The 25,423-nt window shown below is 44.0% G+C and overlaps 1 protein-coding gene across 1 annotated transcript; it reads right to left on the bottom strand.

The window, feature by feature from the left end:
* Positions 1 to 807: 807 nt before the first annotated feature.
* LOC142777162 (uncharacterized) lies at positions 808 to 25,020 on the bottom strand. The gene is made up of 4 exons (XM_075881485.1): positions 24,693 to 25,020; positions 12,757 to 12,790; positions 7,992 to 8,113; positions 808 to 983 (listed from the first exon to the last, which is right to left on the bottom strand). Exons 1-4 carry the CDS (start codon positions 24,902 to 24,904, stop codon positions 956 to 958), a joined length of 396 nt encoding a protein of 131 aa, XP_075737600.1. The 5' UTR covers positions 24,905 to 25,020; the 3' UTR covers positions 808 to 955.
* Between the last annotated feature and the right edge of the window lie 403 nt (positions 25,021 to 25,423).

The raw sequence follows: 25,423 nt of genomic DNA, 5'->3' as shown, positions 1-25,423 counted from the left end.
TTTTGAGGAATTTGCTGTAGAGTCAGCTCTCCGGTGCCTCGAAGGTGCAACAGGTGTACAGGCTGAAGTGTCGGGGGCTTGACAGACTTTACGTTTCAAATAAGACGCATTCAAACTTGCAGCAAACATTGCCGAATTGAAGTTAGTTGCATGCATGCATCGTGAGACTTCTAAAGGGCCCCTCATCAGGCCTCCTTAAACGTTTACTAACACTGAAAGTTGTAAATGGCACTCCTATTAGGTCTTTTATGGTACTGTTTTCATGTCTGTTCTCCAACCTTTGCACCTTCAAAACCGTAGTTCGGTAATCAGATTCTACACTAGCTCCGCCAAAAGGGCTCACGGCGTTCAGTTTAAAGCTTATGCAAACCAATTTCTTGCCACGCAGCTATTTTATGTTTTGCATCCACGATCCCCTCCTAGCGTTCCTGTGCTGATCTCTCCAGTGCTTAAGCTTAATGATTGACGATTGACATGTGGAGTTTAACGTCCCAAAACCACCTAATGATTATGAGAAACATGGTGGACCCAAACCTGGCATGGGAGTCATGCTTAGACGTAGTCTGCTTATACCTATCTACCTGATACGCTTCCTATATCTCTTAAAACAATAAAATCAAATATACGTTGTAGAGTAAAACGGCCATTGAATTCTATGCACAGTTATGGGAATGATTAAGATTGAGCTAACGTAGTACTGGCACAAATATACCATTTATTGGTATATTAAGTTGATTATTTTAATCTTTGCATTTATTGCACTATGTTCGCTACATTGCGGGAAATGATGCTGCTTAGACATCGATGTGTGGTCGAACCAAGAAAAAAAACAAGCTAGGCAAGTTTATTTTAGGAACAAGTTCAAACTTGAGATAAACACATGAGTAAAAAAAGAATCATGGAACATCTTTGGTGTGGAAGGGCTCGAAGACCGGGAGCGGACATCGGGACGACCCTACTTGGTCACGTTCGGATTCACAATCCTGGAAGAAAATGGAAGTGTTACAATCATAGTTAGGTTGGACTGCTTGACTTAAAAAATAAAAGCCTACAGTGGCAACCTCAATAAAATTTTATATGTGCATGAAGATCATCAGGGAATCTGCCGTGTTTAAAAAGCTCACTTTTGTAACCGTGCTGTCTTTTTTTTTTTGCACAAGACCACTTGAATTACACAACACACACACAAGGTGCAGTGACATTGCAGCATCTGTTGAATGCCTCAGATCATATATGAGGGGCCCAAAGTCCCAAAACCACAATATAATTATGAGAGATGTCGTAGTGGAGGGCTCCGAAAGTTTTGAACATGTGGTGCTCTTCAAAGTGAGCTTACGTCACACTGTACACAGGCCACTGCCATTTCGCCTCCATCAAAATGCGCCCGCCAAGGCCAAGAACGAACATGCGACCTTTGTAAGCAGCCGAGCCCCATATGACCGCTGTTCCACCGAGGCGGACATTGAAGGCCTCAGAGGAAAGAAATAATATCGCATGCCTTTTGTGCCAATGCCGGAGAAAGTTTTGCCATGCAACGCAATTACTCCGAAGTAGTTAGAGGTAGATAGGTTTGTTACAGGATGCCAACATTTAAAGTTTAAATCCTTATATATCATATCAATAAAAAAGGTTAAAATTCTGCGGATGACCTTTCAACTGTGCACTATTCGCACTGGATGATAAGATTCTGGTTTCAACCTGCACAAGTGTGGGGTGATCTATGGCAGATGTTACACCACTGCTATAATGTCAGTTCGGGGTCTGTACCACCTTTTTATGAGTATTTATCTTCGAGAGTCTCTCCATCTTGAAGATGCCCCTTTACAGCATACCGATACATTTTAATCGACGCACACTACCAAGCCCGATGAGAGGATTCGTAAAAAAGAAGGATTTTATGTGAGAAAGCTATAGATCTTGTACAGTGACCAGGTGATACTGCATTCAATGAACCCGGAGGCTTTTTATTTTTCAGAGCCAATCTTGCGGCGATAGGGCTACACAGCGCAATTTCGGCTTGCCCGGTGAGCCGAAGCATCACACCGATCCAATACGTGGGAGTGTGTCATGCCTTCGAGTCCAAACCAAATTTTCTCGCTTCTGCTAATGCAACCGGTGTCAAAACCAGCGAGCGAGCCAGGCTGACGCAAAACCCGGCATCTATTACGATGTGTCTTACGCAACGCGTCGCAGGCCCCCTCGCTTACGGGTGCAATGCAAGCACCCGACCAGCGGCGGTTCCTGATAGGAGGCTTCTAACTACTGGCTGATGGGAGAGATTCCCCGGGCCTATAAAAAAACTAAGCGGCGCGACGAGAGGGGGGGAGGGGCCGTTCGAAGAAATCCCGGCTCATTGTCGCACCTCAGTGTGAGCTCCTTAAGCTGTCGGCCCCAGTGCCGATTATGTAACGCCTTTGTTTATGCTGTGCAAAAATGTTGCCTTGACTCACCATCGCCTTGTACACTCCGTCTATTAGCCCTGCGCAGATGCAGTCGCGAGCCGAGACACGCGATACCCAACAAGGGATAGGAGGCAGTGTTATCATGCCTCGACCGCCTGGGTGCGAAGAAGCCCAGTGGGACGACGAGGGAGCCACCGCGCCCCTTCATCACCCCCACCCCCCTTGTTTCTTGCTCATCATTTTATATGGCATCTAAGCCATATAAAATGATATCTATATTTTTAATTCAGCAGTTACACGGCAACTTCCAGCGGATTTTTGCCTTCGCCGCAGTTTTTTCAACAAAGTCCAAATCGATAACATCGCCCCGTGTATCGTGTGTTCTGCGCGTGAATTAAAGCAGGCAAGTGCTGCGAACGACCGCGGCAGAAGCAGAGAGAAAACGAGCCGGCCATCTCTGTCGCACGACGACTGCGTGCGAAAATATCGCCCAACGTGTGAGGCGTGTAGTCGACGTCCGTCTTCACCTGGGGGAGGGGTGCGTCGCTCATGCAACTGCGAACTTTGCTCAGAAAGGTGTGCGAGCACGCGTCATCGCGACATATATCGGGAGACTACTCCTAAACTTGCTGTGCTCTCATGGCTTACTTCAAGTTTAGAGAATTGACGGCACATAAACCGCTGTGGTCGCTGGAGCGGCGGTATCCCCTGAAACTGTTATTCTGTGTTGAGTTACAAAAGAACAGATCCAAAATATTTGGCTGCTAGCCTTACTTCGTGAAAAATTCCAATTAGTTACTATTGCATTTATTTTTTGGCGCTTACGGTAAAATTTGTTTTACAACTCTCTTTCTCTCTCTCCTAAATAGAGATATATATGCTCCATTAGGTCATTAAAAGGGGAGTAAACCCTGAACGATATAGGAGTGATACGGCCCCATATATATATAAGGGAAAGAGGTGTATACCTAAGGGCTCGTTTTTCCGTGTTTTAACACAATATTACTGAGATCTAACAGACAGTAATGCCATGGAATGTACAGGGGAAATTATTAGAACCAATGAAATGTAAATAAGAACACAGAAAAGTGAATGAAAAAATAACCAGGCGTGAGCAGAAATCGAACCTACGACCTCCGAATAACGCGTTCGATGCTCTAACCACTGAGCTACCACAGCGGCCTTCCCTCGATCCACTTTTTTTTTTGGGGGGGGGGGGGGGTTATATGTGAATTTAGAAGTAGGCGTGACAGTCAGCGCCATCTATAAGCCAAGCGACGAGTGTGAAAACACTATTTTATGCGCATGTTTGGCGTCACGTAGCACGTGAACTTATTATGAGCGGGCACCTGATTAATAGTCCCTCGTATACAACCTAATGACACCAAGTCTGCCAGTACGAGACCCTCGTTTAAGGAAATAAGGGAAAGAGGTGTATACCTAAGGACTCGTTTTTCCGTCTTTTAACAAAATAATAATGAGATCTAACAGACAGTAATGCCTAAGAATGTACAGGGGAAGTTATTAGAACCAATGGAATGTAAATAAGAAGACAGAAAAGTGAATGAAAAAATAACCAGGCATGAGCAGAAATCGAACCTACGACCTCCGAATAACGCGTTCGATGCTCTAACCACTGAGCTACTACAGCGGCCTTCCCTCGATCCACTTTTTTTTTTTTGGGGGGGGGAGGGTTATATGTGAATTTAGAAGTAGGAGTGACAGTCAGCGCCATCTATAAGCTAAGCGACGAGTGTGAAAACACTCTTATATGCGCATGTTTGGCGTCACGTAGCACGTGAACTTATTATGAGCGGGCACCTGATTAATAGTCCCTCGTATACAACCTAATGACACCAAGTCTGCCAGTACGAGACCCTCGTTTAAGGAAATAAGGGAAAGAGGTGTATACCTAAGGACTCGTTTTTCCGTCTTTTAACAAAATAATAATGAGATCTAACAGACAGTAATGCCTAAGAATGTACAGGGGAAGTTATTAGAACCAATGGAATGTAAATAAGAAGACAGAAAAGTGAGTGAAAAAATAACCAGCCGTGAGCAGAAATCGAACCTACGACCTTCGAATAACGCGTTCGATGCTCTAACCACTGAGCTACCACAGCGGCCTTCCCTCCCTTCTCATTATATATATATATATATATATATATATATATATATATATATATATATATATATATATATATATATATATATATATATATATATATATATATATATATAAGGCTTATATGCAGAAGAATAACTTCGGTTGCCGCAAGGTTATAAATATGAAAGTAGATGCGCTTTCACATAACAACTGTTTATTGTGCCGACGTTTCGACAGTAACCCTGTCTTTTTCAAGGCATAATACTATTTACACATGTTCCGTGCCTTTTTATATCCTGTCGAGACAGGAGGGGAGGGGTCAATTGAGAGAGAAAGAGGGAGAGAAAAAAAAAGAAACAGCGAAACCGGAGGACAAACATTAAATAAAATATAGAAAATCTAGAAGAAGCAAGACCGACACGGCGTAATTAGATAATTAGAAAGGGGCAGCATTTCAACAGAGTAGGGCAGAGGTAGATGAGGAATGTCATCATTGTCAACAATACCTCCCCCGCACCCACACTTCCCCAAGTGGGCAGGGAGCCGCCTTTTTTGTATTTCACCTTTCCGTGTAGTCCGTTGGCGGCTCGTTCCTCTTTGAAGTGTATGACAAGTTAATGGGGAGGGCTTAAGCGCTTTAAGTGCATGCTGGTGGCGTCGGGAGGAGCGAAAAAGCCGGTGAATGAGGCACCGCATCGATATTCATTATATGCATTGGCTCCTTGTCAGGGAAGGAACAGAATGTGCGTTAAAAATTAAAGAAGAAAAAAAAACCATGGGGGTGGGGGAGGGGGGAGACTGTAGGACATCCGAGACAGTCACCACACAGTTGCGGCTCACTGGGAAGACACGAAAAAGTTAACGAAACCACCTAGTTGTCCTAGGTGGTTTCGTTAACTTTTTCGTGCATGCGCGCATGTCTTCCCAGTGAGCCGCAACTGTGTGGTGACTGTCTCGGATGTCCTACAGTCTCCCCCCTCCCCCCCCCCCCATGGTTTTTTTCTTCTTCTTTAATTTTTAACGCACATTCTGTTCCTTCACTGACAAGGAGCCAATGCATATAATGAATATCGATGGCGGTGCCTCATTCACCGGCTTTTTCGCTCCTCCCGACGCCACCAGCATGCACTTAAAGCGCTTAAGCCCTCCCCATTAACTTGTCATACACTTCAAAGAGGAACGAGCCGCCAACGGACTACACCGAAAGGTGAAATACAAAAAAGGCGGCTCCCTGCCCACTTGGGGAAGTGTGGGTGCGGGGGAGGTATTGTTGACAATGATGACATTCCTCATCTACCTCTGCCCTACTCTGTTGAAATGCTGCCCCTTTCTAATTATCTAATTACGCCGTGTCGGTCTTGCTTCTTCTAGATTTTCTATATTTTATTTAATGTTTGTCCTCCGGTTTCGCTGTTTCTTTTTTTCTCTCTCTCTCTTTCTCTCTCAATTGACCCCTCCCGTCCTGTCTCGACAGGATATAAAAAGGCACGGAACATGTGTAAATAGTATTATGCCTTGAAAAAGACAGGGTTCCTGTCGAAACGTCGGCACAATAAACAGTTGTTATGTGAAAGCGCATCTACTTTCATATATATATATATATATATATATATATATATATATATATATATATATATATATATATATATATATATATATATATATATATATATATATATATATATATATATATACTCGACCAAAATTACTTGTACTTGCTTCTGGGTACCGTTTCAAGTAGCTTGGCATTTCGTTGGTGTACAAATAAACACTTCAAAGAAGCTGGTGTTCAAATAGTTGTATATGATATCGAACACGAAATTCGAGTAGTCATTTATTCATCAACGTTACTGCCATTATGTCCTTTTTAAACGAAATTTCCTGACAAACAATCTTTTTCGTTCCCAAAAATGAACTCTATCGCATTTTCAGTTAAATCCTGCCCTATTCCGCCCAACTGCCACTTTGGGTCATTCGAAATATTATCGCATTTCCTGTCGTGGCTCGATATAATTCGAAGGCCACACGTAACACGACACATGTAAATTTATTAGAATTTTAAATATTGGCAGCAGATTCCTTTTTCCAAGACCAACCATAGGTTTACGAAGCCTTCGTCCTGTAACACGAAGTTTAAGCTGATCCATGTAACAAGAAGGATCCTTTCAGGATGCGGGCCGGCTAAGTCACCCCACTCGAATTTCGACATGAATATCAGACAATATCGCTTCAAACAAAAAAGTAATAATTAGAGTATAGCAGATTGAGAAGATTTAGAAAATGGACCTTATCTGCAGGTTAGAAGGCTGCAGGTGAAAGACGTGCAGCTGAGAGTCTGCGTAAGAAAACTCGTGAACTTGTGCATATTATTTACCAAACCTAAATAGAAGATTATTGAAAACTGACAGACAATAAATCCGCGAGAAGTATAGGGGAGGTTATTAGAAATAATTGTAGTTAAATATGAAGAAAGAAAAGTGGGCGAAAACATTACTTTCCACTGGCAGGATACGAGCCTGGAACCTACGAATAACGTGTATAATGATCTGCCATTGAGCTATGGTGACGGTCATTCCTTCATCTATATTAAAGGATATATATGTCCATTTAAACGTGGGAGCGTCGGTGAGTGCCACCTGTTGGCGTTGCGGCGAGTGTGGAACACTTTTTTCGTTATCTTTTCGTCCACTTTTCTGTGTTCACAATTACATTACAATTACTTCTAATAACATTTCCTGTACTTCTATTGACCTCGTTATCAGTCCTGATTAATATTGCGTCTAACAAAGAAACGAGCCCGTATATTTACACTTTTTTTCATTCAACCTGAACAAATGTGATTCGCTAATATTGAGGTTGGCATGCCTGATCCTTCTCTGACCATCAGGCCTCGCCGCATTGGCATCACACAAAGGGACGTGAAGGTGACCCCGAAAATTCCACGGCGCCATCACTGCGGCTTAGATACGAGATATCCAGCCATTTCATGACGTCATAGTCACCACTACGCTTTTGTCGCGCTTGTGTCAGCAGGCTTCTAGTCGGCCGCTGCTCACGAGTCCATGCCCGCGGCGAACGTGTGGAAGCGTCATGAAAGTCTAAGCCACCAGGTAACAATGATTAAACCAGCCACGTGATTACGCTGCACATGCCGCATGCGAAAGACCATCGGAGCAATGTGCGTCACATTGCTGAGTGCCATTTCTCACACTAGACGGCATTCGTGGCGCATTGTTCTCGAAGCTCTGCCAAGACGAAGGTGAGAATAATCGGTAATAAACAAACTGTTTCATTCACGCACACTGCAGAGAGCGATGCCCCTTTTTATAAATGGGCCTCCAGTAACATAGTTCATCATAGAAACTTTTTAGTTACTACACCTTTAAAAGGCAAATACATGGTAGTGCATGGCGATTTCAAACAAATGATCTCAGTCCAGATATTGGAGTGTCAGTTTATGAGACCACAGATAGCGTACTCACATGCCCTTGCGGATCGCACGCTTCTCGCGCTTCTTCCACAGGTCGAAGCGGGATCGGATGGGCAGAGGGTCCATGTCCACGACAGAGTCTTCGTCGGTGGAGTCGACTTCTTCGCTCTGAGTCTGGGCAGCGGTGGAGTGGGAACGAAAAACGACGATATACGAGACTGCTATGAAAGACGCAACTGCCGTCTTAAATTTCTGTGGAATAAAAACGACACTCCACTGCCCGTGCATCTGAAAAGTCTGTTAAGAATATTAGCGCAAAAACTTATGTCATTTATATTACCACGACAACCAGTCCTAGAGCTCGTTAATGTTGATCGGTTGATGAGATTGATGCTTTCCAGAAAGCACACCCGAAACAAAAAATATCTGTACAAACGTGCCAAATATGAGAAGTGTAAGACACTGCTTAGCGGCTGTAAGCAAGTGATCTACCATAACAGCCTCTCACCGCAGCTGTCAGAATGGTAGAGGTTGAAAGTTGAAAGTTGAAAGTTGAAATTTATTTCACCACAACGATACACCGTGATTTACACAAACAAGAAACAATTGTGGCATGGAAAGTAGGAAAAAAGCTGCGCTATAGCAGCTTGACTAGCCCCACCTCCCATTTGTACAAGGCAACAGAAACAATGGCACACCAAACTCCATACAGTGCTCACGTATGATTGAAAGAAAAAAGAAAAGAAAATAACATTCTAGTGGTTGTTTATGAAGTACAGAATAGATGCACACTTGGGTGTTTACAAACAAACAATTTTTGGGAAAAAAGGCAACCAAAATAAGACGCTATAACAGAAAGGGGTACACTTAAAATTTCATGCATTTACAAGTACTGGGTGTAATTTTTCTGGGTTTATAGCTCCTTATGCAAACAGGTTTAATATATCACTACTTGAAAGGAGACGCAATTGCTGTTCTGTGAGATTGAACTTATTTAGTATATGGGGAACAGAGTGCTTTAGCATTTGGAGTCCGTAATTTGTTCGCGGTCGGGGGATGTGCCAGTGTTCAGAACTCCGCATTGGACGCAACAAAATTTTCGGCTGTAAATGTGCTAAGCCTGTCAGGTTTGCGCAATTCTTTCGAATTTCTGACCTCAAAGACAACAACAAGTTATGTTCATATGCAACACAAAATTTTAAAACTTTAAACTTGACAAATGAATGGGATGTGTGTTCTCTGTAACCTATATTTTCAACAGCCCGTAAAGCGCTTTTTTGAAGTGTATACAACTTTTGTTTTGATGTTTCAGTTCCAGAAGCCCATACCAACTGACAATAGCGTAGATGAGAACAAAAAAGCGTATTAAAGATGAGAAGTTTTAGGGGGAGTGGTAGAAACGACTGACACCTTCTCAGCACGCCAAGGGCTTTTCTTAGCTTAATACACAATTGTTCAGTGTGAGAATTCCAGAACTTATGTTGATGAAAGATGACGCCACGGTGGTGGCGTCATCAAGGTGGCGTAAAAGGTGGTGGCAATCACCCTATAGCATCAAGGATGTACAGCACAGATGATAGTCGCTATTGGTATACTGCGACACCCAAGTAGCCTGTCTTCTACATTATGAGTTAATCCTCCCCAAGGTAGGCTTTAAAAATCTGGACATATATATAGCTCACAATAACGTGCCATCGCGTTGTCCACAGCACACACTGAACCGTAGCGAAACGAAACTTTGGATTGCACAGTTCACACATTTTTCATCCGAGCACCGAAAATCACTATTGCTGAGCCTTCAACAAACACATGCAACCTCTTGGATAACCAACAATGCCACCACCCAAATTACAGTAATCTCAAACTTTCCTTTGAATAGGCTAGTGATCCCATAGGCTAGCGGCCCATTTTGCGTTAACTATATAATTACAAGCCGACACACCGCTATTTATATACAATACCACATACTACCACTATGTGCTATTTGCAAGAAAATTTTGCTAAAAGCAAGAGTGACAAGGGCCAGTGAAAGCTTCAGGTCTCAGTAGGTCTCATCGATGAATGAAAGAGTGTCAGTACTCAACAACTTAAATGCATTGCAAAGATCATAGCCTTTTTTTATAGCCCAGTATTTCAACAAGCCAGAGAAATGATTGTGTATCATTTATTTATTTATTTATTTATTTATTTATTTATTTATTTATTTATTTATTTTCAGGATTTCTGCTGGCTTCAAAGTGAAGCCATAAGCAGGAGTGGGTAACATATAAACATAGATATAGCACGCTGAACATTTTCACAATATATTACGCACAGAGAATGTCGCGGACACACAGGTTTTAACGTGGTAAAAAGAAAAATATACAGTGCATGACATGCAATTGCGCATAGCATAATACCTATATAAGTGCGTACTAACATCACTTGTGTACTAACAAAACAACGTCACAAAACAAAGAGTACAAATATGGCAGGAAGACATGCTATAAGTTTTTTTAGCTCCGATAAGAATGACGCCACTGTCGCCGCCTCCACAATCCCACCAGGGAGGCGATTCCACTCGCGTACAGTTCGTGGGAAAAAAGAGCCCATGTACAAGTTCGTTCTGCTAGAAAATTCCTGTAATTTTTTTGAGTGATCCGCCCGCGTGGGTCGTCGCACAACTTTTTCTATATACGCACTTGAATCAATGCCAAGCTTATCGTGGTAGAGCAAATACATATATTTTAGTCTTTCGCGATATCGCCGCAAATCTAATGCTTCCAAGTTCGCTGTCTGAAGCAAAGCAGTGACTGACGTAAGGCGATTGTATGAGCGAAAGATAAATCGAGCAGATTTTCTTTGTAGGTTTTCTAGTTTATCAATATTTTTCTTTGTGTATGGGTCCCAGACCACGCAGGCATATTCCAAAAGGGGACGAATGTAGGTTTTATACGCTAATAGTTTGATTTCTTGCGTTGACTGTCGTAACGATCTTCTAAGATATCCAAGCTTTTTCATGGCTTTCTTTTCTAGAAAAGTGATATGTTCATTCCACCGGAGGTCTGAAGTGATCTATAAACCTAAGTATTTATAACGATTTACAGCACTAAGACAGCGACCATTTATTGAATACTGGAAAGTAAGTGGTGCCTTCTTTCTTGAAATTGTCATTGAGACGGTTTTTGTAGTATTGATGCTCATCTGCCATTTTTCACACCAAATATGCAGTTTGTCCAGGGCACTACTTAATAATGCCTGGTCGGCAGGTGTGTTTACTTCCTGATAAAGGATGCAATCGTCCGCGAACAGTTTGGTTTTGGCAAGTATATCGTTTACGATATCATTTATATAAACTAAAAAGCATAGTGGCCCGAGAACCGACCCTTGGGGAATGCCTGATTGCATGGGCGCCGGGCGTGAACACGAGCCGCCAAATGATACGGTAAGTATCACTTACCGTATCAGTAAGACGATAAGTATGACTCTATCCATGATTGATTGATATGTGGGGTTTAACGTCCCAAAACCACTATATGATTATGAGAGACGCCGTAGTGGAGGGCTCCGGAAATTTAGACCACCTGGGGTTCTTTAACGTGCACCCAAATCTGAGCACACGGGCCTACAACATTTCCGCCTCCATCGGAAATGCAGCCGCCGCAGCCGGGATTCGAACCCGCGCCCTGCGGGTCAGCAGCCGAGTACCTTAGCCACTAGACCACCGCGGCGGGGCGACTCTATCCATGAGAGAAGTGAGTTATTTTGTAATATGGGTTTTAATTTTAACAAAAGCTTATGGTGTGAGACACGATCAAATGCCTTCTGGAAGTCCAAAAAAATTATGTCGATTTGACTCTGTTTATCTAAGGCTGAGGCAAACTCGTGTATTGTCTCAAGGAGTTGGGTAACCGTCTACATTGCCTTACGGAAACCATGTTGGCGGCAATCAATCAATTTATTTTGTTGCAGAAAGTTTGACAAGTGCGTAAAAATAATATGTTCTAGCAATTTTGAGCAGCTACACAGTAAAGATATTGGTCTGTATGACGTAGATAGTGAAGGATCTTCCGCCTTAGGGATCGGAACAACCTTCGCACGCTTCCAATCTCTCGGGAGTTCTGCAGTGGACAATGTTTTTTTGAATATAATAGATAAATGCTTTGAACACCATTCTGCATACCTTACTAGAAATGCGTTCGGTATGCAATCAATTCCTGGGGATTTCTTTATATTGATTTTAAGCAGCAGTGATAAGACACCCTCTTCAGTTATCATTAAGTCAAAAATTTTGGGTACGTCCTGAGAAATCGCAAAATTTGCTTGTTTCCCATCGTCATTTGTGTAGACTGAACAGAAGAACTTGTTAAACGATGACGCAAGGAGTGATTCATCAGTTACCAATTCTCCAATAATGAGGATTTTATATGCCTGTTGCTTCCTAGGTGACAAGTGTCGCCAGAACTTCACAGGAGCAGAAAGCAAGAAGTTTTTTCAAAGATATGTTGAAAAAGTAGTCTTTTGCCTTCTTTATGGTTTCATTTAACCGCAAACGCATATTAGAAAATTTTGATACATAAGAAGATGACGGGTTTTGGCGCAGTCTTTTGCGCATCTTCTTTAGTTTGCGTCCCGCTCGCACTACTTCCCTCGTCGTCCAAGGGCGAGCAGTTTCTCTGAAACTTGCAGCCAACAATTATTGTTATGAGGTGCAGCGACTGCGGTATAAGGAAAACAGTCAAAGCATGGCAAGTATTAAGTTTTAGCTGTGTTTAACAATTCGAGAACCTTCATTATCTGAGACCGACAAAGGTACCGCTACTATATGGAGAACTTACCGGCGATTTAGATGTGGATGGTGCTTCGGAAGCCCTGCAGGGCAAAAACAAATATCAGTACAATTCAAGCAGCTCAAACGGCATCCACTTCGTAAAAAAAGACCAATCTCACAAAAAATGGCAATTGTATGCATATACAGCAAGAGTTCTAAATATTATGTCATCACCCCCACCGTGGTGGTCTAGTGGTTAAGGTACTCGTCTGCAGACCCGCAAGTCGCGGGATCGAATCTCGGCTGCGGCGGCTGCATTTCCGATGGAGGTGGAAATGTTGTAGGCCCGTGTGCTCAGATTTGGGTGCACGTTAAAGAACCCCAGGTAGTCGAAATTTCCGGAGCCCCCCACTACGGCGTCTCTCATAACTATATGGTGGTTTAGGGACGTTATATCTTACATATAATCATCATCACCATAATGAAATCAGGTCTGATGGCATCACATTGCTGCCACCACTGTTAGGAATTTGCTGTATTGCAATAATCCTTATCCCATTATCAAATTATCCTTATCCAATTATCTTTGCAATTATCTTGTCCTTACTTAATCCTTATTTTTGGTTTTCTTCCCTCTAGGCTCCTCTTATCACGATTTAGTCAATAGGATGTGAGATGATTTCAACGAACTCAGACATGGTCTTGTTTTTTACTTTGAACTTCCTCGAAAAGGCAAGTTGTAATTCTTAAAAGTGAGGCTATAATTCTGTGAAAGACATGTTTCTTCGTTTTACCAGCTAGCAGCAAAAAAAGGACTTCTGGCTTTCAAGTCAGCACACTCAAAAGTTATAAAAAGAGGAATTGCGATTTCTGCTATGAAATCAGCGCTTGAGAAATTCTGCCCTCACAGGATGCAAGAAAGTTTTGATAATCAGATAAGCCGACTTCTGGCAGCAGGTTTCCCCTGGTTGCTCCTGATTTCAGTGGCCTGGTCTATGATTTTTAAAAAAATCCACTAAGAGGGTGGAGGCCCTACGCGATAAGTCCAGGCAAGTGGCGGTTCCTTATCCACATAGGATCACCCATCAGCTGAAAGAAGTTTCTGGCAGACACGGTGTCCCAGTGGCGTTGTCTGCGCCAAACAAGCTTTCGAAGCTATGCTTTCGCACCAGCGGAATGAGCAAAAGAGGATGCCGAATCCGACATGGAGTCTTTTACGTTCAGTGTGCTGTCGTCGTAGTTTTTGTCATATCGCTCTCATGGGGACCATCTCCCCATGAGAGCGATATGCTGTTCGTTGATGCATCTCCCCGTTTAACCGACCTTCGTCGGTTAAACGGGGAGATGCATCAACGAACAGCTAAGGGCACACATGCAAAAATTAACAGAATGCCGATAAAGGAGCCCATTTTGCGGCCCATATTAACTATTGCACCAGTTGTGAAGCACGTTTTCATCAGACATCGACATGACGTCGACATCAGACCGCGCATGCTCATTGAGGCCCAAGCCTCAATGAGCATGCGCGGCTGGCTTTAGAAGTTTTCCGCATTATGAGAAGAGACCGTCTGTGCACCAGCGATACATCGATGTCCCTGCATTCATCTGAATACCGTTTCTTGTCTTCGCGTGTCTCATACACCCATATCGCCACTGTATAACTCCATTAAAGGTTATGTTGAAAAACAACAGGTCACAGATCAATGTAAAAAAAATAAAGAGTGACGTTTCAGGATTCGAACGCATTCTTTGTTCACAACGGAATGATGGCTCAGCAACAGGTTCGTATGTAGCACTGAGTGCAAGACGCGACGTGAAGCCCGGGAGTTCAAGTTGTTAAATGTGCCAGATGATTTACTGAATGTGTAACTCGTTGTCTGAATGATTAGTGATTTGAGGTTGTCAGTTTTTTTCCCGTAGATAAGATGCGTGCGTTGTCCCAGTTTAGCTTGTGCTTGTGGCCCGTTTTCTCGGTATGCACTGCCACTGTGCGGCAAATGCATAAATGTTTTGTATTGTACGCATATATATATATATATATATATATATATATATATATATATATATATATATATATATATATATATATATATATATATATATATATATATATATATATATATATATATATATATATAAGGGAAAGAAGTGTATACCTAAGGGCTCGTTTTTCCGTGTTTTAACACAATATTAATGAGATATAACAGACAGTAATGCCAAGGAATATACAGGGGAAGTTATTAGAACCAATTGAATGTAAATAAGAAAAAAGAAAAGTGGATGAAAAAATAACCAGCCGTCAGCAGGAATCGAACCTACGACCTTCGAATAACGCGTTCGATGCTCTAACTACTGAGCCGCTGTGGTAGCTCAGTGGTTAGAGCATTGAACGCGTTATTCGAAGGTCGTAGGTTCGATTTCTGCTCACGGCTGGTTATTTTTTCATCCACTTTTCTTTCTTCTTATTTACATTCAATTGGCTCTAATAACTTCCCCTGTACATTCCTTGGCATTACTGTCTGTTAGATCTCATTATATATATATATATATATATATATATATATATATATATATATGTATATATATATATATATATATATATATATATATATATATATATATATATATATATATATATATATATATATATATATATATATATGGCATTTCTTACATTGTCCTCATCCTTGCATGATCACAATCACTATCATCCGCTTGTCTCTTTGCCCTCATGGCCGCTCTGTGGCAACATTATCGTTATCGTATCTGGCTCTGCCCATTCGTTTTGCGAGGTCTTTCCTCAAATAAACGCTGACGCAACCAAGACTCCCAAGACTTCATACGTGGTGGAGGTGGATTTTCGGTCCTCTGACCTCCCGCAGCCCACTCTACCCCCTAGAGCTTCGTTCAGGCCGCCGATTGCGCCCACTGTCAGGCAGCGTGTCTCAGGCTGAGCCTGCCGGCGCTGATGTCATCAACCACGCACCGACACAAGCTGCCCCTCTTATTTACATACACGGACATCAACGGAAACCCCCGCTCTTCGCTGGCCTTCGTGGAGAAGATGTAGAAGACTGGCTCGATGACTACGACCACGTAAGTGCCGCTGATAGGTGGGACGAGGCCACCAAGCTGCGTTACGTCTCTTTTTATATGACCGGAGTCGCAAACACATGGTATTTTAACCACATCATTGACTTACCCGACTGGGCTACCTTCCAGCAGCAGCTGTGACACGTTTTCGGGACAGCATACATTCGATCCACCATCGCAAAGAGGACACTCAATACTCACCAACAACATCCCAGCGAATCGTACACTTCATACATCGAGGATGTCCTCGCACTGTGCCAGCGTGTCAAGCAATCCATGCCAAAATCGGACAAAGTGCGCCATATATTGGAAGGCAGTGGGCCTGTTGCCTTTAATGCCCTCGCTGTGCGAAACCCAGCTACCATCGCTGATGTCGTGAGGACATGCCAGCACCTTGATCTGCTGGACTCCATTTGTCTCCAACCGGACACTGGCGACAACCACTCCACGTCTCATGACCATCTGCGTGACCTCATCTGGGACATTATACGCGAAGAATTCTGATCTATGCGCTTCACACCTCCTACACCGCGTCCTACACAGTCTTCGGGAGTGCCCTTGCGTGACATCATCAAGGAGGAACTTACATCCTTGAACGGCTTTGCGCCGGTACAGCCAACTGCTTCTCGTCCCATATACACCTACCCTCAAGCTGCTGCCGTGCCTCCCAGTGACGCGCACGCGGCTTTGCCGCTGCCATCCTACGCGTAGGTTGCTGCCACTCCCCCACTGAACTACCATTCCACGCCCCCTGATCCTTATTCGGCCCACCTGACCGGGCTATCTCCAGGTGCCCCGAACGCCTTCTACTCCCCATCGTGACGCTCGTCCCCCCCCCCTGCCTGCTACTACAATGGCTATCACGGCCACATATCTCGTTTCTGCCAAAAGCGCCTGTAAGATGAGCGTCGGAACGACATGCGCGAACGGGATTTGTACAGCGGGGCCTCTTTTCATCATCATCATCATCAGCCTGACTACGTCCACTGCAGGACAAAGGCCTCTCCCATGTTCCGCCAGTTAACCCGGTCCTGTGCTTGCTGCTGCCAACGTATACCAGCAAACTTCTTAATCTCATCTGCCCACCTAACCTTCTGCTTCCCCCTAACCCGCTTTCCTTCTCTGGGAATCCAGTTAGTTACCCTTAACGACCAGGGGTTATCCTGTCTACGCGCTACATGCCCGGCCCATGTCCATTTCTTCTTCTTGATTTCAGCTATGATATCCTTAACCCCCGTTTGTTCTCTAATCCACTCTGCTCTCTCCTTGTCTGTTAAGGTTACACCTACCATTTTTCTTTTCATTACTCGCTGCGTCGTCTTCAATTGAAGCTGAACTCTCCAGGTTTCCGTTTCTGCTCCGTAGCTAAGTACCGGCAAGATACAGCTGTTAAATACCTTACTCTTGAGGGATAGTGGCAATCTACCTGTCATAATTTGAGAGTGCTTGCCAAATGTGCTCCACCCCATTCTTATTCTTCTAGTTACTTCAGTCTGGTGGTTTGGCTCCGCGGTTATTACCTGCCCTAAGTAGACATAGTCTTTTACAACTTGAAGTGCACTATTACCCATTTCGAAGCGCTGCTCTTTTCTGAGGTTGTTGTACATTACTTTCGTTTTCTGCAGATTCATTTTAAGACATACCTTTCTGCTCTCCTTGTCTAACTCCGTAATCATTAGTTGCAATTCATGCCCTGAGTTACTCAGCAATGCAATGTCATCGGTGAAGCGCAGGTTACTAAGGTACTCTCCATTAACTATTATCTTTAACTGTTCCCATTCTAGGCTTCTGAAAACCTCCTGTAAGCACGCGGTAAATAGCATAGGAGATGTGTCCCCCTGCCTTACACCCTTCTTGATTGGTGTTCTGTTGCTTTCTTTATGAAGCACTATGGTAGCAGTTGATCCCCTGTAGATTTCTTCCAGTATGTTTATATAAACTTCATCGACGCCCTGATTCCGCAGTGTCTGCATGACCGCTGATATTTCTACTGAATCAAACACCTTCTCGTAATCTATGAAGGCTATGTATAGTGGTTGGTTATATTCTGAACATTTATCTATTACCTGATTGATAGTATGAATGTGGTCGATTGTTGAGTAACCTGTTCGAAATCCTGCTTGTTCCTTTGGTTGATTGAATTCTTATGTTTTCTTTACTCTGTTCGCAATTACTTTTGTAAATAGCTTGTATACTACACAGAGCAAGCTAATCGGCCTGTAAATCTTCAAGTCCTTGTCATCTCCTTTCTTATGTATTAAGATGATGTTAGCGTTCTTCCAAGACACTGGTACTCTTCCCGTCAGGAGACACCTCATAAACAGGGTGGCTAGTTTTTCTAACACAATCTGTCCTCCATCTTTCAGCAGATCTGATGTTACCTGATCCTCACCAGCAGCTTTGCCTCTTTGCATGCTCTCCAAAGCTTTTCTGACTTCTTCTATCATTACTGGCGGGGTGTCATCAGGGTCACTGCTAGTTCCTATGGTATTAAGGTCGGGGTTGTCTCGGCTACTGTACAGGTCTCTGTAAAACTCCTCCACTATTTTAACTATCCTATCCATATTGGTAGTTATTTTGCCTTCTTTGTCCCTTAGTGCATACGTCCGATTTTCGCCTATCCCAAGTTTCCTCTTCACTGCTTTGACGCTTCCTCCGTTTTTCAGAGCGTGTTCAATTCTCTCCATGTTATACCTTCTTACGTCGGATACCTTACGCCTATTAATCAACTTCGAAAGCTCTGCCAGTTCTATTTTGTCTGTTGTACTTGAGACTTTCATGATTTGACGCTTCTTAATGAGATTCTTCGTCTACTGGGAAAGCTTGCCAGTGTCCTGTCTAACTAGCCTGCCTCCAACTTCCACTGCACACTCCGTAATGATACTCGTCAGATTATCATTCATTGTATCTATGCTAAGGTTTGTTTCCTCTTTAAGAGCTGAGTTGCTGTACTGAAGCGAGACTCTGAATTCCTGTACTTTCCCTCTCAGTGCTAGCTCATTGATTGGCTTCTTGCGTATCAGTTTCTGTCGTTCCTTTCTCAAGTCTTGGCAAATTCGAGACCGTACCATTCTAGGGTCACTGCATCGTACCTTGCCAACCACTTCCACATCCTGCACGATGCCTGGGTGTGCACTCATTATAAAGTATATTTTGTTCTTATTTTCGCCATTAGGGCCCCTCCATGTCCACTTGCGGTTTTCTCGTTTTTGGTAGAAGGTACTCAAAAACCGTAAATTATTGCGTTTTGCGAATTCTACTAGTAGCTCTCCTCTGGCGTTTGTAGTACCGATGTCATAATCTCCTACTGCCTGGTCTCCAGCCTGCTTCTTCCCTAGCTTTGCATTAAAGTCTCACATCAGTATTGTATACTGTGTTTTTACCTTACTCATTGCCGATTCCACGTCTTCATAGAAGCTTTCAACTGAAGTGTCAACATGGCTGGATGTAGGCGCGTGAGCCTGTACCACCTTCATCTTGTATCTCTTATTCAGTTTAATTACGATACCTACCACCCTTTCATTAATGCCATAGTATTCCTCTATGTTGCCAGCTATGTTTCTGTGAATTAGGAACCCCACTCTCAGTTCTTTTCTGTCAGCCAAGCCTCGATAGCAAAGGACGTGCCCATTCTGTAGCACCGTATAGGCCTCATCTGTCCTCCTAACCTCACTGAGCCTTATTATATCCCATTTAACACCCTCTAGCTCCTCGAATAGTACAGCTAGACTCCCCTTACTAGATAAGGTTCTAGCGTTAAACGTTGCCATGTTTAGGTTCCAATGGCGGCCTGTCCGGATCCAGGGATTCTTAGCAGCCTCTGCTGCGTTGCCAATCTTACCGCCGCCGTGGACAGTTGCTTCGCAGCTGCTGGGGACTGAGGACCGTGAGTTATTTGACGTATGGATGTGAGAGGTAATGGCCAGATACTGCACCAGGGTGGTCAATCCTTCTCTGGTGAGGGAGTGCGTTCCCGGCGATGGTTACCGGTGAGTCCGCACCCCAGGCCTCGTAATGCAGTTCCATCAACACGCGGATTTTTTTATATCCGGTTGGAAACTGCGCGGCACCGGGATTTGAACTACAGACCTTTTGCATGCGAGGCGGATGCTCTAACCACTACGCCATCGCTGCTTCCTTCGCTGCCTCTTATCAAGGTCGACGTTATTCGTCTCCTCCGCACCTGCACCACGGAACAGCCGAAACACGAGACGCCGCTCGCCTTTACCCTTCCGCCGTTTCACTTCTCCACTCCGGCCCGCCTCATTCTCCTCTGATATTCATTCGGAAAACTAAATGATGCAGTTTGTGGAGGAAAAACCGCATTCATAATTAGAACTAAAATTTCTCCATCAGGCCTGTGTAACATGGTTTCTGTGGAAGTGGAAAGAGTGCGAGTCGATGCTTTGGTGGACAGAGCCGCGACATTTTCTGTGATACGTGCTGAGTTGTGTGAACATTTAGGGTAAGTAATAATGCCTTACGATGGGCCCACGTTATCTGCTGCCCAGGGGAACGTCATTCACCCTTCCACGTTTTGTACTGTACGTGTTTTCATTGACGGCATGCGCCATCATGTCCAGTTTGCTGTCATGTCCCACTGCTCTCACCAACTAATTTTAGGGTGGGATTTTCTGTCATCTGCTTCCGCGGTGATCCGCTGTGGACAACGCGTCGTTCACCTTACTGACACCGACTACATGCTTGACGCTGACAATCACAAGCCACTTCGTCTGGTCGCTGCGAAAGACATCGAACTGCCTCCACTACAAGTGCAAATTGTCAGCATTACGCCCAACGACATCTATCATGGTGGTGTATTGGTCTTCCCATCAGCACTTTGCGTTCGAAAGGGCATAGTTCTTCCGTTCAGTGTTGTTCGTATTTGCAATGGCTCTGCACTTGTCACCACTGTAAATTCTATACCGGGGAAGATCTTACTGCCACAGGGCACTACTGTGGCCCGTGTTGCCGAATTTGAGCCTGTATTTGTCATGCTACTTCAGGCCATCGCATCCAAAGACCCTTTTCTCGGTGAGCATGTTTCTTCCTCCGCCTTTACCACCGCTATCAGCAGTGACTTGACGAATTCGCAGACGCAGCAGCTGCTCGCATTGTTACAGAATCACGCAAATTCTTTCGATATTTGCTCGTCTAAGCTGGGCCGCACTAATACTACAGCTCATCGAATTCAAACAGTTGGAACATCTATTGTACACCGCCGACCCTACCGCGTGTCTCTAGCTGAAAGAAAAATTATAGAAGAAAACGTTGCTGACATGCTTAAACGGGAAGTCATCCGTCCCTCATTTAGCCCTTGGTCGTCTCCTATTGTTTTGGTCTGTAAAAAGGATGGCTCTGTGCGTTTTCGCGTGGACTACCGGGTGCTCAATAAGATCACAAGCAAGTAAGTGTACACTATGCCACGCATTGACGACGCCCTTGATTCCCTACAAGGCGCGGCATTCTTTTCAAGCATCAACTTGCGTTCTGGGTACTTGCAGATTCCCAAGCATCAAGACGATAACAAGAAAATGGTGTTCGCGAGCCCCGACGGGCTATATGAATTCAACATGATGCCTTTCGGGCTCTGCAACGCACCCGCGACTTTTGAGCGCATGATAGATACCGTGCTGCGTGGCCTGCAATGGAAAAGTTGCCTTTGCTACATGGACGACATTATTACCTTTTTGTTAACGTTTCCTGAGCACCTTGAATGATTGGATCAAGGTCTGACGCGCTAAGAAATGCTCTTTCGCAAGCAAATCTATCAAGGTGTTAGGACACGTCGTAAGCAAAGATGGCATCCGGCACGACCCTGACAAGATTTCTGCAGTCCCTCACTTTCCGCGTCCGAAAAGACCAAAGGAGCTTCGCAGTTTCCTTGGCCTCACCTCCTATTTTCGCCGGTTTATCCAGAACTTCGCTTCTATTGCTCCTCCATTACACCAGCTACTTGCTTTCAACGTCCCCTTTCTGTGGTTTCAAGAATGTCAAACGGCATTCAACCTGTTGAAGCGGGCCCTCACGTCTGAACCTCTGCTCTGTCACTTTGACGAAGCCGCACCGACTATCCTCCATAACGACGCAAGCGGCCTTGGTGTTGGAGCCGTTCTTCTACAACGCGACAAGTCTTACCTAGAGAAAGTTGTTGCATATGCCAGTCGCGTACTCACCACAGCCGAAAAAAACTACAGGATAACTGAGCAATAGTGTTTGGCTGTGGTTTGGTCGGTGCAGAAGTGCCGTCCCTGTCTCCACGCCGTCACTTCAGAATCGTTATGGACCACCATTCCATATGCTACACTGAAGAACTTGTCCGGAAGCTTGGGTTGGTGGATACTACGCTTACAGGAGTACGACTTTGACATAACTTACAAATCGGGTAGAAAACATCAAGACGCGAACGTTTATCTCGCTGCCCGCTTCCAACTACTCATATCAGCGTTGGTGAGAACTCAATCGTCACATCTACCAAAGTTCATACGCTCGCATCAATAAGGCAACCCTTTATCGGACAACGAGCTAACATTTATCTCCCGCCAGCGGTCTAATTCATACTGCAGACGCATGATGGGCCACCATTCGGGAGCTTGTCTTCCCCCAAACGCGTGACTTTGTCGTCAACTCCTGCACTTTAAGCTGGACAATGGAGTTCTCCACCGCCACGTCTACCACCCTGACTGCCACCGCTGGGTTCCTGTACTGCCACGCTCTCTTCGACTTCAGGTGCTCGAAGCCTTCCACGATGACTTGATTGCTGGTCAGCGGGTTTTAAAAAAACGTTTGACCGCATTCGATGTCGTTATTACTAACCTGGCCTTTCTTCTAGCGTAGCGCGATACGTTGGTTCCTGCTACCCATGCCAACGTCGTAAACTTCCGACGTCTGCACCTGCTGGACCTCTACAGCCACTTTCGTGCCCTTCAATGCTGTTCGAGGTTGTAAGTGTCAACCTTTACGGGCCTTTTCCCGTCCCATCTACTGGCAAACGATGGATAGTGACCACCGTGGACCACCTGACACGCTACTCTGAGACTTCCTCTGTTATTACAGGCTCAGCTGTGGAAGTTGCAGACTTTATTCTTCACGCCATAATCCTACGTCATGGGACTCCTCGTGTACTGCTTAGTTACCGTGGCCAAGTGTTCCTGTCACAAATGGTAAATGGAGTACTGCGCGCTTCTGGAACTACTCACAAGACAGCTTCAAGCTACCACCCTCAGACAAATGGTCTCACAGAAAGATTTCACCGAACCCTTGCTGACATGTTAGCCGTTTACGTTCAACCCGACCACAAAAACTGGGATACTCTTTTACCATTCCTCACATTCGCCTATAACACCACCATTCAGAGAACAACTTGCTACTCACAGTTTTACCTCTTGTACGGACGCACCCCGACTACCTTTCTCGATGTCTCCTTCTTTAACAGCCACGAGAATTCATGTCAGTCTTCTAGCAAAGAATACATTTCCCGCCTGGCCCACTCTTGCCATCAGGCTCGCATCAATACTGAAGTGAGACAGCACGAGCGGAAGATCATCTATGACGCATCCCATCCCGTTGTGTCTTTCCAACCTGGTGACGAGGTGCTGCTTTTGACACCTATTCGCACTCCTGGTCTCTGTGACAAATTCCAACCGCGCTTCATCAGGCCATGCATTGTTTTAGAACAGACTTCACCCTTCAATTATCGTGTGACACCATTTGCCGCCCCAACAGACCGCCGTTACAGCAGCACAGAGATTGTCCACGTTCGTCGCATGAAACCTTTCACGCGACGTTCCCTGTCACCTTAACTTACGGTGGACAAGGTGTACGCTTCCAAAGGTGGGAGGGGGGGGGGGAATTAGTGTGGGCGTCTGTTACTTACATCGTTCTCATCCCTGCATGATCACAATCACCATCATCCGCTTGTCTCTTTGTCCTCATGGCCACTCTGTGGCACCATCATCGTCATCGTCTGTGTACTGGCTCTACCCGTTCGTTTTGCGAGGTCTTTCCTCAAATCCTCAAATAAACCCTGACGCAACCAAGACTCCCAAGACTTCATGATATATATATATATATATATATATATATATATATATATATGTATATATATATATATATATATATATATATATATATATATATATATATATATATATATAGTCTAGTAGATCCTCCGTGAGCGGTCACAACGTGGTTTTTTCGACGTTTCGGCCTAGAGTCTGGCCTTCATCAGGAAACACGCTACTATATATATATATATATATATATATATATATATATATATATATATATATATATATATATATATATATATATATATATATATATATATATATATATATTCATGGCATCCCAGACAATAATGCCAAGGAATATATAGTGGAAGTTATTAGAACCAATGTAATGTAAATAAGAAGAAAGAAAAGTGGCTGAAAAATTAACTTGCCGCGAGCAGGAATCGAACGACCTTCGAATAGCGCGGTCGACAATATATATATATATATATATATATATATATATATATATATATATATATATATATATATATATATATATATTATTTTTTGACGACCGAAAGAATAAAGCCGTTGTTAGTCGGCGCTCGTGTGTGTCGTGTCTTTTTTATGTGGGGCGTCTTGTGCATGTACGCCGTTAATTTTAGTTTAGGAAGATAACGTTGAGCCACTGCTTAAGCAAGATAACCAACGTCAAGTCCTTGGGAAACTCCTCATGTGCCCTCTCATGTCAATGTGTCGTTTCGTGTTACATCGAAGTCGTACAGGTCAAAATGCTCCTTATATGCAACATGTAACCGAAAATGCCAGTGCAATTGACTGCACACTCCTAAGTCAGAGATTGCATCTATTTTCACATGCTCGTAGAAGAAGAAGACCAAAGTATACAGTAACTCACAACTTCTTGGCGAACTGTTCCCCGAACTCTGCCTGATTGTTGTTCCCCGGGTGCATTAGCGCGCTCTCCATGCTCACAAGGTCATCAGCCCGAGTTGAAATGTCCTGGCCATCTTCAGACAGCACAATGGCACCACGTGACTGGCACATCTTGAGGGACTCATTGGCCACAAAGTTCTTGGTGAATGCTGACGGAACAACTGCAGCACTCATCGAACGCGCGTTCTCAACTTCCGTTGAAAGTGGCGCCACCTTGGGGCGTGCTTCCTGTGGGTCTTGTTGTGAAAGCACGGGCCGGCTTTCGAATGGCGATGATGGATCGACTTTTTCTGCCCCTGCGGTTTCCAAGGTTGCGCAATACAAGCAATTTTACGAATTTAGCCTTTTGTTTGCAAAGGTTAACGTATTAAAGCGGGTTTTCACAAGTACAATTCATCTGCTTGCACATTGCTGGTGAATGTTCTATCCCACTTCAAAAAACCAATGCTAAATCAGTTTGTATGGCTAAACGAGGTTGTTCGTTACTGGAGAAAATGAAATAAGAGCAAATATGATAGAAATATTATCATTACCCTGGATGTCATTAAAACATTTTGCCACAGTTATAGACTAAAGCGCAATTCGAAAGTTGTGTCTCTCATCTTTATTAATATACGGGATTCTACATCCGAAACCCCTGATATTTTTATGAGAGACGCCTCAGCGGGAGAAGGGGGAGGGGGGCTCCAGAAA

The sequence above is a fragment of the Rhipicephalus microplus genome, chromosome X (genome assembly GCF_043290135.1).
Source record: "Rhipicephalus microplus isolate Deutch F79 chromosome X, USDA_Rmic, whole genome shotgun sequence".
In the NCBI taxonomy this organism is placed as follows: domain Eukaryota; kingdom Metazoa; phylum Arthropoda; class Arachnida; order Ixodida; family Ixodidae; genus Rhipicephalus; species Rhipicephalus microplus.
The sequence above is the reverse complement of the archived record's forward strand: the minus strand, read 5'-3'. Positions and strand labels throughout refer to the sequence as shown.

Bases quoted from the DNA above. Each gene is read 5' to 3' on its own strand.
- LOC142777162 (XM_075881485.1), bottom strand. From the start codon at position 24,904: ATGAGTGCTGCAGTTGTTCCGTCAGCATTCACCAAGAACTTTGTGGCC. The intron at 12,791-24,692 runs GTGAGTTACTGT...TTTGCCCTGCAG, and splicing joins GAACAGTTCGCCAAGAAGTT to GGCTTCCGAAGCACCATCCA. The intron at 984-7,991 runs GTGAGTACGCTA...ATTTTCTTCCAG, and splicing joins CGTGCGATCCGCAAGGGCAT to GATTGTGAATCCGAACGTGA.